Source organism: Crotalus tigris, unplaced genomic scaffold, assembly GCF_016545835.1.
Source record: "Crotalus tigris isolate CLP2741 ecotype Arizona unplaced genomic scaffold, ASM1654583v1 scf7180000023746.1698619, whole genome shotgun sequence".
NCBI classification, from domain to species: domain Eukaryota; kingdom Metazoa; phylum Chordata; class Lepidosauria; order Squamata; family Viperidae; genus Crotalus; species Crotalus tigris.
This window is the reverse complement of record NW_024100155.1, coordinates 519,173-533,175: the sequence shown is the minus strand read 5'-3', so window position 1 is coordinate 533,175 and position 14,003 is coordinate 519,173. Positions and strand designations below refer to the sequence as shown.

The window sequence follows — 14,003 nt, the reverse complement described above, 5'->3', positions numbered from 1 at the left end:
GAAAAAGAGAAAAGAGAGAGAGGAGAGAGAGAAGGGAGAGAAGAGAAGAAAGAGAGAGAGATGAGAGAGGGGAGAGAAAGAGAAGAGAGAGGAGAGAGAAAGAGAAGAGAAGAGAGAAAAAGAAGAGAGGAGAGAGAAGAGAGAGAAAGAGGAGAGGAGAGAGAAGAGAGAGAAAGAGAAGAGAGAGGAGAGAGAAGAAAGAGAGAGGAGAGGAGGAAAGGAGAGAGAGGAGATAAGAAAGAAAAAGAGAGAGAAGAGAGAGAGAGAGAGAGGAGAGAGAAGAAAAAAGAAAAGAGAGAGAGAGAGAAGGGAGAGAAGAGGGGGGGGGAGAGAGATCCCACTGGCCAAAGTCCTGGAGCCCACCAGAAAAAGGATTTTGGTCATTCCAGATTTAACCCCTTGCCTCTTCAGACCCCCCCCCCCCCGGTGCAAAAGAGCCTCATTAAGAGCATTATGGAAACGAAGCTTCAATAGGTTTGACATTTCGAAACGGACACCCATTATAATTAGCCTCCGTCTTGTTAATTACCTTGCCGAACATATTTAATGCCGGAAAACAGCAAATGTCTGCAGAGCTTTGCCTCAGGAACAAAGGATGTGAGTGTGTGCAGGAAGGGGAAAACAAAAAACAAACGAGTCCCAGATATTCCTGGCGGGTTATTAGCGTCTCCAAGAATGCCTATTTGCATGCAGGCAGGTTGCTCCGACTGAGATGGCTCTGTCTACCCCTCCGAATTGAGGTTCGGATCGAGCATGCAAACACGGGGCTAGATCCTGGAGAACGTGGGCTCCAAGGGATCCTTGGCTATGGCATTAAATTAACCCAATCTCAGTGGGTCTGTGTAGTGCGGACCTTAACCCCCAAGCCGGATCCTCTCTCTAAAATTCAGAATTACGCTCTTTAAAATGTGCAGCTTTGTGTAACGTGAACCAGCGTGCTTCCAAGTTACACGTAGATTTCTCCAGCGCTGACAATGGAGCTAGCCAAGGCTACAGACCTACTCCCACCTCTCTCCCTGCTAATTTCCAGGTTTTTTCCATCACTGGTGCAGCCCAAACTGGGTTAAAAATGCACCGTGAAGCTTTGACATCAGTGTTTACCAACCTCAGCACCTTTAAGAGGTGTGGACTTCAACTCCCAGAATTTCAAAGCCAGAATTGTTTAGGATGTGTGGACTTCAACACCCAGAATTCCCCAGCCAGCACTTTTAAGGTGTGTGGAAATGGGATGGAAAGCTGGAACTTCAGGAAGTTCCTGGATCTAGGGCAGTGGTTCTCAACCTGTGGGTCGGGACCCCATTTGGGGTCGAACGACCATTTCACAGGGGGTCGCCAAACAACGCAGTCCGCCATTTTTTTCCCCCTTTTCCTTAGCTGTGCTACTCCCTTTTATTCTATTGGCTTTTGAAAGCCAATAGAATAGACTCTCTTGAATAGAGTCTAATTCTATTGGCTTTCAAAAGCCAATAGGAATTGTCCAGGCTGTCTCTGCCCTGCTGAGCCCGCCAAAAGTCCCATTCTGCAAACGGTGCTGCACCAGTTGAGTAGTCCTCGACTTACGACTGGTTGGGGGTCGCGGCATTAAAAAGGTTGAGGACCACTGATTTAGGGGATCCAAGATCCCTGAAAGTTCCTGCTTTTAGGACATGTTCATTTAGTTTTAGCAAAAGAAAGTGCCGTCTATTATATAAGGAGGTCCTGCCAATTCTACTCATTCAGCTAGTATTTATTTTGAGATGTTTTCCAAAACAGCCTCTTTCTTTGACGGCGGAGGCCAAACCACAGAGCCAACTCCGCTTCGTGTATATTTCAGGCAACTCTTTGTGATTTTTATTCGTGTCTCTGAGAAGAGGCAACTCAAGGGGGAGATACGTGGATATATGTATATTTTCAGGAGCTCTCCGACAAAGAAGCTAAATTGTGCCTGAGGTTTCCAAGCAACACCTTCCTGGGTCATGAGCAGAGTGCCGATGGTTCAAGACCTCTACAGGCGTTCCAAAACGCAACGCAGTCCGTGACATTGTTGGAAGAGCAGAAAGTCTAGGCGTTATTTACTAAAAAAATGTGAGTTTGCTCTTGCTGAAGTATCTAGAGAAGAAGACTCCAGACCACAATTAGCAATCTTTTTAAATGTCATGTCCAAAAAGATTTTCCTGACATTTAACAGTAAAGCCCATGTTCTCCAGTGGGTAGTATAGTTAGCAAACCCCCCCCCCCAGTTACATCAGCTTTATAATGCTCATAAATAAGGAGGGTGACAGGGCCGAGGCTACACAGGGTTCTGGGACTGCGTGGGTGTGTTTTCCAACTGCTCTCTGCTTCTTCTGAACATTTTGGCTTGGAAGGAAGGAAGGAAGGAAGGAAGGAAGGAAGGAAGGAAGGAAGGAAGGAAGGAAGGAAGGAAGGAAGGAAGGAAGGAGGAAGGGAAGAAGGAAAAGGAAACAAGGAGGGAGGGAGGAAAAAAGGGAGGGAGGGAGGGAGGAAGGAAGGAGGGAGGAAAGGAGGGAGGAAGGAAAAAAGGAGGGAGGGAGGAAGGAAGGAGGAGGAAAGAAAAGAGGGAGGAGGGAGGGAAGGAAGGAAAAAGGAAGGAGGGAGGAAGGAAGGAAAGAGAGGGAGGGAGGGAGGGAGGAAGGAAGGAAGGAAAAGGAGGGAGGGAGGGAGGGAGGGAGGGAGGGAGGAAGGAAGGAAGGAAGGAAGGAAGGAAGGAAGGAAGGAAGGAAGGAAGGAAGGAAGGAAGGAAGGAAGGAAGGAAGGAAGGAAGGGGAGCAAATCCCAAACCAGCTGATCTCACCTTAATCATCTGAGAAAGGTCACCAGCATCTGCCAGCTCCAGGACAATGTTCAGTTCATTGTCTTCAATAAACGAATCCAAATACTTGATTATGTTGGGATGATTCAATTGCTGTCAAAGCAGAAGGGAGAAGAGGCTGCGTCAACGACAGGAATCTGAGAAGCATCGAAGAACTCAAGAACCTCAGACAGAAGCTAAGGAGAACCTTTGGAAGCTAAGGAGAACCCTTGAAGAAGTGGAAAAGAAGGTCCAGGCGGTGGAAGACCCAAATTAAGCAACTTTGATAGACAGGTCTCCAACCTGTCCTCTCCCCAACCCAATAAAGGGAATTCACCTCTCTCTGGATCACTGACTCCACTGCCCAACTGCTGAAGCTCTTCAGATGTTTCTCCTAGCCTTCAAGGGGGCATTTTTCTAGCATTTGAAGGGTGCTATCAACCCTACCAAACCTTCTCCTGAGGAAGGCCCCCTCCATTCCTCTTGACAGGGCTTAATTTCTAGCACCCGGTTGCCAACTTTACAACTTCCACCAGTTGACATCTCTCAAACGTTGATCAAAGCCGAATAAAGAGGAAGGATGACTCCCCATCATGTAAAAACAATACCCCGGTTGAGGCAGCTTCAATTTGCATTCCTGTTTTTAGTAACCGTGTCAGGCTGCTGACTCATTTATAATCTCCTGCTAATTCTTTTTGTTACTGTTTTTTCCAGACGCTTCGTTGCCAAGACCCATATTTCTCCACTCCACTGCCGTTCCCCAAGTGTGTAATTTAGCATTTTGCCTCCGTTGAATTTCTCTGCTATTCTCCAACTGCTTGTCTGTAACCATCACAGGTAGGAAAAAAGAGGTATCCCAAGGTATCACCAATTACCTCAATGGAGGAAAAAGCCTCCCCCCCAATTATCTGGAAAATCAACTTTGCCATCAAGCTCACTGCACGGTTCTAGGAGCAAGGTGCAAGGGATATACACGTGCAAACTTTTGTTTTCCCAAGATAAAAATGAGCGTAGATTTATAAAAATGAGCGTAGATTTTGCTTGGAATCGCTCTTCCCTCCCTTGAAAATGATCTTTTAACTTTTGAGATCTTGCAGTTATTCCCAAGACAGAATCAGAAGCATTGGGAATCACAACTGACGATCTAATGTCCCCAAGAAATTTTACCCTCGAGTAAAAAATCTTACGAGGCACAAAATAAGAAATGTGCCTCATTTTCAAATTGTGCTATCTTGGGCACTGCCCTGTTGTGAAGAACAAATGAAAATAAAATGCACTTTCACGCTTTCCAGCTCTGTTCTGAGGCACTTCTGCACAGTGAAATGATGGCATTTCATTTTGCAAACCAAGAAGGAACTTCTCAGCTTCCGGTTTCTGCTTAAAAACCCAACGAAAGAGAATTGGGGAAGAACAAGGCTAAAAAAAAAAAAAACACCCAAGTTTGCTCTGGCACTAAGCCATGGCTTCCCCGAGTGAACTGAACTGACATCACCATCCTTGTGATCCCCCAGCTGAGTCACTCATGAGGAGAAACATACTTGGAGAATGGAGAATTCTTGCCAATGAGAATCAAGTAGGCGCAATAGATGTCCTTTGAACGTGGTGAGCGCCCCATGGGATTCTGGGACCTGTAGTCTGGAGGGTTAAGAATGCACTAAGTCCTCTCCAAAATAGGGTCCTGCTATGCAGAACACATCAATGGGCCTTCATCTCCCCCAAAACAAATGTTTGGCACTGCTTTCCTTCAACCGCTAAATTAATGGACCAAAACCATCATCTCCAGCCAGGTCTTGCAAGGGATGGCAAAATAATAACAATAACAGGAAGAGGAGGAGGAGGAGGAGAGGAGGTGGAGGATGCCATGGGTGAAAAAGGAGGAGGAGGAGGAAGGGATTCCCATGTCCCGATCTTCAGATTAATTCAGGATAGTATAACAATAATAATAATAAGGAGGAGGAGGAGGAGGAGGAGGAAGAGAAGAAGAAGGAGAAAGAGAAGGAGAAGAAGAGGAGGAGGAGGAGGAAGAGAAGGAGAAGAAGAAGAGGAGGAGGAGGAAAAAGAAGAGGAGAGGAGATGGAGGCGGAGGAGAGGAGGTGGAGGATGCCATGGGTGAAAAAGAAGAAGGAGGAGAAGGAGAAGAAGAGGAGGAGGAGGAGGGGAGGTGGAGGATGCCATGGGTGAAAAAGAAGAAGGAGGAGTAGAAGAAGGAGGAGTAGGAGGAGTAGGAGAAGAAGGAGGAGAAGGAGAAGGAGAAGGAGAAGAAGAAGAAGAAGAAGAAGAAGAAGAAGAAGAAGAAGAAGAAGAAGAAGAAGAAGAAGAAGAAGAAGAAGAAGAAGAAGAAGAAGAAGAAGATTGCTATCATTTTATGCTGTTTGGCATTTCTCCGTTCGCTGCCTCCAAGGGCCACGGCGATGGCAATCTGTGGTTCTCCTACTTTCCAAGAACAAGCTAAGCTACGCCACCAGCCTGACCCCAGAGCCCTCCGCTGCTCTTCCCCTCTTCTACCAGCACCTCCAGGAAAAACAAGGGCAACGAATCTATGGGCCTCCCTACCCAGGCCGCTGCCTTAGGACCCAGGGAAGCATGATGTGACACCGTTGCCTCCTTTTTTGAATGCCGTCTAAAAATCAGATGGCCTGCTTGGAATGTCTCATTTGTATGCAAAGAATGCGCTGGGAGAAAAAGCATGCAAAAATAAAGGCAGTCACTAAATGGAAGCCCGGATGCTTATAGGCAGGCAGTTGATTACAGCTTCCCTTTTTTCCCCCTGGCTTCTGAATGGGCTCCTTTCATCCTCGGAGGCTTCAGCGCCTCTTCAAATGAGACATCTGCTCACGGAAGGTCTTCAGCCTCGGAGAGACACCACGGCTTGGTGCAATTTTGTCCCTCCGGTTCCTAAAATTAGACGCGTCGCGTTGCACAGCAGGAGATGGAGAGAAAGACAAAAACATAGCAGAAGGGAACGTGGAGGTCTTCTAGTCCAGCCCCCAGCTCCAGCAGGAGATACTATGTCATCTGAGGCAGATGGCCGTCCAATCTCTTCTTAAAAACTTGCAGTGTTGGAGCACCCACCACTTCAGAGGGAAGCCATCCCGATGATTAATTGTTCTCCCTGTCAGGAAGTTTCTCCTTAGTTCCAGGTTGCTTCTCTCCTTGATTAAGTTTCCATCCGTTGTTTCTTTTCGTGCTTTGGAGAATTGGTTGACCCCTTCTTCTTTGGGGCAGCCCCTCCAATAATGGAAGACTGCTGTGTCATCCTTGATCCTTCTTTTCATCAGACTAGACATACACTATTGAAACAAACTCCACAAAAGTTGACTGGATTGTTCTTAAAATTATGGACTCGGGGCCATCTCCACCTCCAGGCTGGGAGAGCATGAAGTCAGCCATGGGCTGGTGACACCCCAGCTGTACCTCTTGGTAGGAAATGTGGTTCAAGCACTTGGAAGCCATCAAGAATGAACTGAAGACTAAAACCCACCAACATCAGGTGGCTTTGGGTCTGTGGATCAAACCTTGCAAACAAGATGAAGGGCAGAATAGGACAAGGAACAAGTCGTCCGCCGAATTGGCACCAAGAAGCAGCTGCAGGCTGGATGGGAATGGAGCTCCTGAATGTCACTTCTCCCGTGACGTTTTTCCACCATGATTCTAGAACAGCGGTTCTCCACCTGTGGGTCGGGACTCCATTTGGGGTGGAACGACCATTTCACGGGGGTCGCCAAACAACGCAGTCCGCCATTTTGTTTCCCCCTTTTCCTTGGCTGTGCTACTCCCTTTTATTCTATGGGCTTTTGAAAGCCAATAGAAGAGACTCTCTTGAATAGAGTCTAATTCTATTGGCTTTCAAAAGCCAACAGGAATGGTCCAGGCTGTCTCTGCCCTGCTGAGCCCGCCCAAAGTCCCCTTCTGCAAACGGTGCTGCACCAGTTGAGTAGTCCTCGACTTACGACCGGTTGGGGGTCGCGGCATTAAAAAGGTTGAGAACCACTGTTCTAGAAGGCCTCAAAGTCGGGCAGTAAATAGGCTGTCTTGAATACGTCGAATGTGCCTGGAGCTTTTGCTGGAAATTAAGCCTCTCCATCCTTTATCTCTGATTCAGAGGAGCATTGCAAGAGGTTGATTTATACCTGCAAAATCTGCATATAGGTGTACTTTGGCCAAGTGGGGCTTTCAGTTACGGGAGATGAGTTGCAGTTTATTGATTTGACAAGCCATTAGCTGCAGAGAGAGCGGTCCAGTTTGCTGATGCAGACAAATCAAGCCAGCCATTTAAAAACCTTCCCTTGCCTCCGAGTAAAACTTCAAATAGCCTTGCCCTCCGAGACCCGATGGGAAGAACTCCGGCACCGGCATCAAATTAAAATTATCAGAAAACGCTGACCTTACCACACATCGTTAAAAATGGCTTCCCGGCTTGACGTTGAGGATGTTTGCTTGCCCCTCGGAAGAGGGATTCACGTACATCTTGGGCCCAAATCTGTCAGGTTGGATTGGGATTTTCCTTCGGAAACGCGGATGGGTTTGAAAGAAATGCCCAATGGGCAGAATTTACTAATGGATCCCAGGAACTTCTGTAAGCCAGTATGACTTCCCGTTGTGGGTCGAGTAACGGCTCTGTTAAGGATTTGACCAAGCAGGAGATGACTCTCTTGAAAGCTTTCTAACAAATAGGGTGAGGGGCTGAAAGAAGCTGGTTGACAGGACCCCCTGTCCAGCCCTGAAAGATCTTAGGAGACAATTCCAGAGGTCTTCTGTGGGATCTTCCAATTGAGTGAGGGTTACTGGGTGTCTTAATGGGACTGTCGGGTTCATGGTTTGCCTTCCTGAGGCCAAACTGGTTTCCCTCCCAGATCTCATTTCAGCTATGTGAAGACCAAACATCTAATCGATCCCCTGCCCTAAAGATCGACCATCTCTACCACCAAGTTCCCAAGATGCTGAGGTCTCCAAGATGTTTGTCCAAAGAGACTGCCTGCCCCGTGTCTTTTCTTCATCTTAACCTCCCCCACCCACCCTAGATTTCCCAAATGTCTTCAATGAATGTACTGTCTCTCCTTCCTCAGCTAATTTGGGCAATGTTCACACAGGCTAGAAGCTCAAATGCTTCTAGGGTCAAGCCATGGACCACCAGCAAGTTCATTCCCAAGCAAACAGGTTCTCCTGCTTGAGCAGGGGGCTGGACTAGAAGACCTCCAAGTCCCCTTCTAGCTCTGCTCTGCTCTGCTCTACTCTACTCTACTCTACTTTCTATTCCATTCCATATTCTATTCTATTCTATTCTATTCTATTCTATTCTATTCTATTCTATTATTCTACTCTACTCTACTCTATTCTATTCTAGTCCATTCCATTGTACTCTACTCTCTATTCTATTCTATTCTATTCTATTCTATTCTTCTACTCTACTCTATTCTGTTCTTCTATTCTATTCTTCTATTCTATTCTACTCTATTCTATTCTACTCTACTCTACTCTACTCTATTCTATTCTATTCTATTCTATTCCATTCCATTCTATTCTTCTATTCTATTCTTCTATTCTATTCTATTCTAATTATTCTATTCTACTCTACTCTACTCTACTCTACTCTACTCTACTCTACTCTACTCTATTCTATTCCGTTCCATTGTACTCTACTCTACTCTACTCTACTCTACTCTCCTATTCTATTCTATTCTATTCTATTCTATTCTATTCTATTCTATTCTATGGTTCTATTCTATTCATGGTTATCTCAAAGGTGTTTTTTCACGAGGAAGACGTTTCTCTTCTCATTCAGCTGAAGAAGCATCTTGGATGAAAAGTGAAACGTCTTCAAAAAAAGAAAGAAAGAAACCCCAAGAAAGTCCAGTTGCCTCGTGAAAAAAAACATCTTTGAGATCCCCTCTTGAGTGTCTCCACCCATCTCGGTTGGCCTTGACCCAACAAGACAATCCTTCAGTAAAATTTTCAGCCCTGGCCCAACTCCCCTTTTGTTCACAAAGATCTAGGTCAAAATCTTCACTCTGGCCAAGCAAGGACATGGTTGAGTTATGCAGGAGGCCTTAATTAAATCAAAAAGTAGAGAGGGGGAAAAAAAATCCTGCACAAGGCATTGGAGGGGAACGTGCTAATTATCCCCGTATCATCTCCGTACGTTTTTCTCTTCACAGCCCGGCTAATGCAATATTCACAACTTAACATCTGGTTTCCCGGTGAGGTTGACATGAGTAGATCTGTAGCTGCCTTCAGGGATCTTACACGGGTGGGAAGATCTTGATTCCCTTGTCACCCTGAGCGCTCCGGTTTCACCCACCCTTGATTCTAACCAGTGTGGACATCTTGGCTGAGTTCCATCCCACACCATCTGGGGAAGCCTCTTCCCCCGCAGCTTGCTTTGGCGGAGAATTAGCACCGTCACGCTGCGGACCACCATCCCCGTTTTTGATCTGTCCACCTTCGCTTTTCCATCCCCTTCCACTTAGCGCCTCTAGGAAGCCAGCTCAGATGCAACCTCCTCAGCTCGCCACGGGACAATTCAACCATTCGATTTAATCATTGAAAGTAATTAAAAAATAATTATTTTGCTCTTTGTCGTCCACCTTTCATTTCGTCCCTCCTTTGGCATGCTTTCTTTTAACGATTCTACGCCACCATTTCTTCGATATTGATGTAACTCTTGAGCCATGAGTTGACCGTGGAGAGTAGGCCATGTTGAGTTGGCTGGGGCAACTTGGCTGTGGCGAGTTGTCCTAAACCAGGGGTAGGCAACCTTGGCTCTTTTATGACTCGTGGACTTCAACTCCCAGAATTCCTGAGCCAGCCACGCTGAGGGGAAAGGGAGAGGTTTCCAAGCTGAGCCATGCTGGCTCAGGAATTCTGGGAGTTGAAGTCCACCGGTCATAAAAGAGCCAAGGTTCCCCACCCCTGATCTAGATTTGATGAGTTTAGATCAGGAATAGGCAACCTGGGCTCTTTTATAACTCGTGGACTTCAACTCCCATAGTTCCTGAGCCAGCCATGCTGAGGGGAAAAAAGGGAGAGGTTTCCAAGCTGAGCCATGCTGGCTCAGGAATTCTGGGAGTTGAAGTCCACCGGTCATAAAAGAGCCAAGGTTGCCTACCCCTGGCCTAGACAGTGGTGGCGAACCTATGGCACACGTGCCAGCCCTGTGGTTCCCTCCTCACCAGCAGCCCCCCTGGAGGACAACTCGCCACGCGGAGCAGAGCAGCCAAGGACATGGCAGCGGGGACAAGACTCCGCCCTCACGTCCCATCGCGTGCAGACGATGCTGCGGGGCGCGGGCAGAGGGTGTGGCCGTCACGATGCTGCTGGGTGATCTGCTGTGGGTGGCCCTGCAGGAAGGCGGGGGCGGTTTTTGGGCACTCAGTCTATAAAAGGTTCGCCATCACTGTCCTAGACCCTCCTCAGTGGGCAACTGGCGCTGATGGAAGGTTGCAGTGTTTCCTTCTTTGAAAAGCGGGAAAAATCACCAATTCTCCATTTCAGGACGGTTACAGTCCTGATGTGCTCTGAGCTTGGTGGGCTTTCCTGCACTCCATTGATGAGGTTGTCTAGCCTAGCCACTAAACATCTGCAGGAGAACCCTCAAGCTCACAAGAACACCAAGAAGTACACAATCTTGAGCTATTCTCTCTTCTCTACTATTGAAGATACGTCTGTTTCAGCTTCCACTGGCGGGGGGGGGGAAGGAGTGGTGGTTATCTTAGGCCAAATAACAACGACAAAAGTTGTGTGTGTGTGTGTGTGTGTGTGTGTGTGCACTCTCCTTGAACTAGACCTCAGTGGACCTCATTTCCTCAGAGACTCCTGCAATCAGGCAACTGAACTTTTTACAATAATAGGTTAGGAGCACAATGCATTCTTGACATCCTGACTGCCTCTGAAACAGAATTTAGATTTTTAGAATTGAATTGGGAAGTTTGCCAAGGCATCTGATTCTGTTCACCGTCCTGAAATTAACTCCCAGGTCGTGCAGGAATCAGCAGCTCTTTTGCCAAACTCTGCCAGAGCAAATAAGCTATCATAAACGACCGTTGTTTATTTTTGCAAACAGCTTCGTCAACAGGCGTGAAATCAAAGATGGCTGCCGAAAGCCGTTGAAACTGGAACCTTCTTCCGTCGTCTCAGGAAATAGTTTGGAAAAAAAAATACCTTTCAACGAGCATTAAAGTGTGGAGGGATTCTTACCTTCAAAAGGTCTATTTCTTTAATGCAATCTTGTCTCGCCTTGGCGTCCATCATCTCGAATATCTTCAGGAAAAGAGAAGTTGGACGTTTTGAAAGACGAACACAAAACAGAGTCTCACAGTTCTCACTCCCTTCATTTTAAAACCCGCCCACTTCTCGCAGTTCTTCAGGCTTAAATAACACCCACAAATAAAGCAAAACAACAACAACAACAACTAGAGAACAATATAAAGAAGAATATAAAGAACTGCATGCTGTTAAAGAACAGCATGCATGTTTGTTACTTTCTCAGTTCTCAGCCTGAAAAAGCAAAAACACGAAAATCCGAAGAACCGCCACCCATAGCTGACTGCAAATTTCGAGAAGATGCTAAATGCACCAAGAAAACATTTACAAATAAAGACCCTAGCAGATTTTATCACATTACCACGCTTTTCGGTTGACAAAATAAATTGCTTTTGTCAGCGTGTAACACGTGGTAATTGGAAAACAAAGGTTCTTAACGCCAAAATCCCTTTTTTAGAGCTCAGCTGACTATATTTTATGAAAGTGGATGGACCACGCTCACGTTTGTCCTCTACTTGCGGTGATTTGCTCAACGGCCTGTTCGAAGTTACAACGGTGATGAAAAAAGCGACTTACGACAGGTCCTCACACTTAGGACCGTCACAGCGTCCCCTAGGGTCACAGGATCAGCAACCGGCAAGGAGAACAGGCCAGCCCAATTGGCCAACGGCGAATTCTCAGGGAGCGGTTCTTACTTATCCCAAAAGTGCTGTTTATCCAAAGGCAACTGGGCTTGAAAACATTTCACTTCTCGTCCAAGAAGCTTCTTCGGTTCTGACTGAACGGTTGGAACGGAGGGATTTCTATTCAGTCAGAACTGAAGGAAGCTTCTAGGATGGGAAGCGAAACACCTTCAGAGCCCAGTTGCCTTTGGAAAAATAGAAACAAAATCCAGGTCGGTGGCTGTCCTTTGGGACAGCCACCGACCTGGATGACTTGAGAATCTTCCGCAGACGTTCTTACCTGTACTTTTTTTAACGCCACCGGTTTTCGGTCCAGGAGACAAGTTGCCCGGTAGACCTCGCTAAATTGGCCTCGCCCAATTTTCTTCTCAATCTGAAAATCTGCTAAAGTGCAGCGATAGAGGTGTCTCTGCTTGAGAGAAGGAAAGGAGCAATTGCATCTGTGCATGTTTTATGTGGGACACAGCAAAAAGTGGTGTCTTCTCCGCTCGGATTTTCCTTTGTCTAACAACCCCATGAAAAATACCATCTCTTGCTCTGCAGAGGCCAAGATTCCCATGTCCCGATCTTCAGATTAATTCAGAATAGTATAATAACAATAATAACAATAATGAGGAGGAGGAGGAGGAGGAGGAGAAGAAGAAGAAGAAGAAGAAGAAGAAGAAGAAGAAGAAGAAGAAGAAGAAGAAGAAGAAGAAGAAGAAGAAGAAGAAGAAGAAAAGGAGGAGAAGAGGAGGAGGAGAAGAGGAGGAGGAAAAGAAGAAGAAGAAAAAGAAGAAGAAGAGGAGGAGGAGGAGGAGAGGAGGAGAAAGAGAAGAAGAAGAGGAGGAGGAGAAGAGGAGAAGAAGAAAAAGAAGAGGAGGAGGAGAAGGAGGAGGAGAAAACCGTGTCCTTTTAAAGCCTTCTTTAGCCAAATATTCCACTGCAAACAGCAAAGACACACCAGCACACATCTGATGGTTTCACATCCCACATTAATCCACATCTGTTTAACCCTGATTATTTGAACATTATCGGTGGTGGATATATGGAACACGGGCCAGACTTTGTGTAGTGTGTGAAGCCATGTTGTAAAGCAGGGAAGAAACATATTTTATGTGAAAGTTTTGTGAAAGTTACCCGTCAAACGGGTAGGAAGGCTAACAGGTCCCCAAACAATCAACAGACGGGGACAAATTAAAAAAGAGAATCAGAAGGATTTACTCCCATAAATGCCTATATATCAGTGTCTCCTTTGAAATTACGCCAGTCTCAGGAGTGAAATACACAGTGTAAATTTAAGTGTTTTTTTGTTTTTTAAACATAAGATGTTTACATTGAAAGTTTAACTGAACACAGCTCTTGGGAACGAGGGTTTCTTCAGAAGCCAGTTTTATCGCCTTGCTAGTATTAAATTTAACTCAAGCCAACATTAATCAAAATCCATTTGGTAGATTAATTGCAAGCCCTTTTTAAAAAAAAAACCTCAATATGCTAAGGAAACAACCCTAATTTTATTTTATTTTTGGCAGCAAAACAATAAAAGGCAGGTTAAATAAAGTTTCTCATTTGAGTTACTGACCGCCAGGAAAATGTTGACCTCCCTACACCGATACAAGGCTGGTAAGAAATGAGATTGGCAACAATTACATACCAGCCCATATATAGTTACGTCCTCGTTTTCTCTAATTAGAAGGTCCTGTTGTCCCAAAAGAAATCGGCGGGCTAAAAAAATTATATATAAACAGGAAAGGAGGAAGGTGCAGTTACTAACCCTCCTCTGAAATCTGGGAACAAGTTGTCCAAAAACGGTGACATGACTAAAAAAAAAACAAAACAAGCAAACTGGGTGACACCCAGCAAGTAATAGTAATAGTAGTAAAGTTGGAAGGGACCTTGGAGGTCATCTAATCCAACCCCCTGCTCAGGCAGGAAACCCTACACCATTTCGGACAAATGGCTGTCCAGTCTCTTCTTAAAAACTTCCAGTGTTGGAGCATTTACTGCTTCTGGAGGCAAGCTGTTCCACTGATTAATTGTTCTCACTGTCAGGAAGTTTCTCCTTAGTTCTAGGTTGCTTCTCTCCTTGATGAGTTTCCATCCGTTGCTTCTTGTCCTGCCTTCAGGTGCTTTGGAGAATAGCTTGACTCCCTCTTCTTTGGGGCAGCCCCTGAGATATTGGAATACTGCTATCATGAGCCGAGGTGGCGCAGCAGTTAGGGTGCAGTACTGCAGGCCACTTTAGCTGACTGTGTTCAGCAGGTCAGCGGTTCAGATCTCACCGGCTCAAGGTT

At 46.0% G+C, this 14,003-nt stretch overlaps 1 protein-coding gene across 2 annotated transcripts in view; it reads right to left on the bottom strand.

The window, feature by feature from the left end:
* The window catches only part of NEK6 (NIMA related kinase 6), a 56,821-nt gene that overhangs the window by 16,470 nt on the left and 26,348 nt on the right, over positions 1–14,003 (bottom strand). For both annotated transcript variants that reach the window (XM_039321462.1, XM_039321461.1), the window contains exons 3-5: positions 12,011–12,139; positions 10,982–11,044; positions 2,792–2,902 (exon numbers count right to left, since the gene is read on the bottom strand). In XM_039321462.1, the coding sequence (XP_039177396.1) occupies positions 2,792–2,902; positions 10,982–11,044; positions 12,011–12,139 (303 nt within the window). The remainder of the gene's footprint in view (positions 1–2,791; positions 2,903–10,981; positions 11,045–12,010; positions 12,140–14,003) is intronic.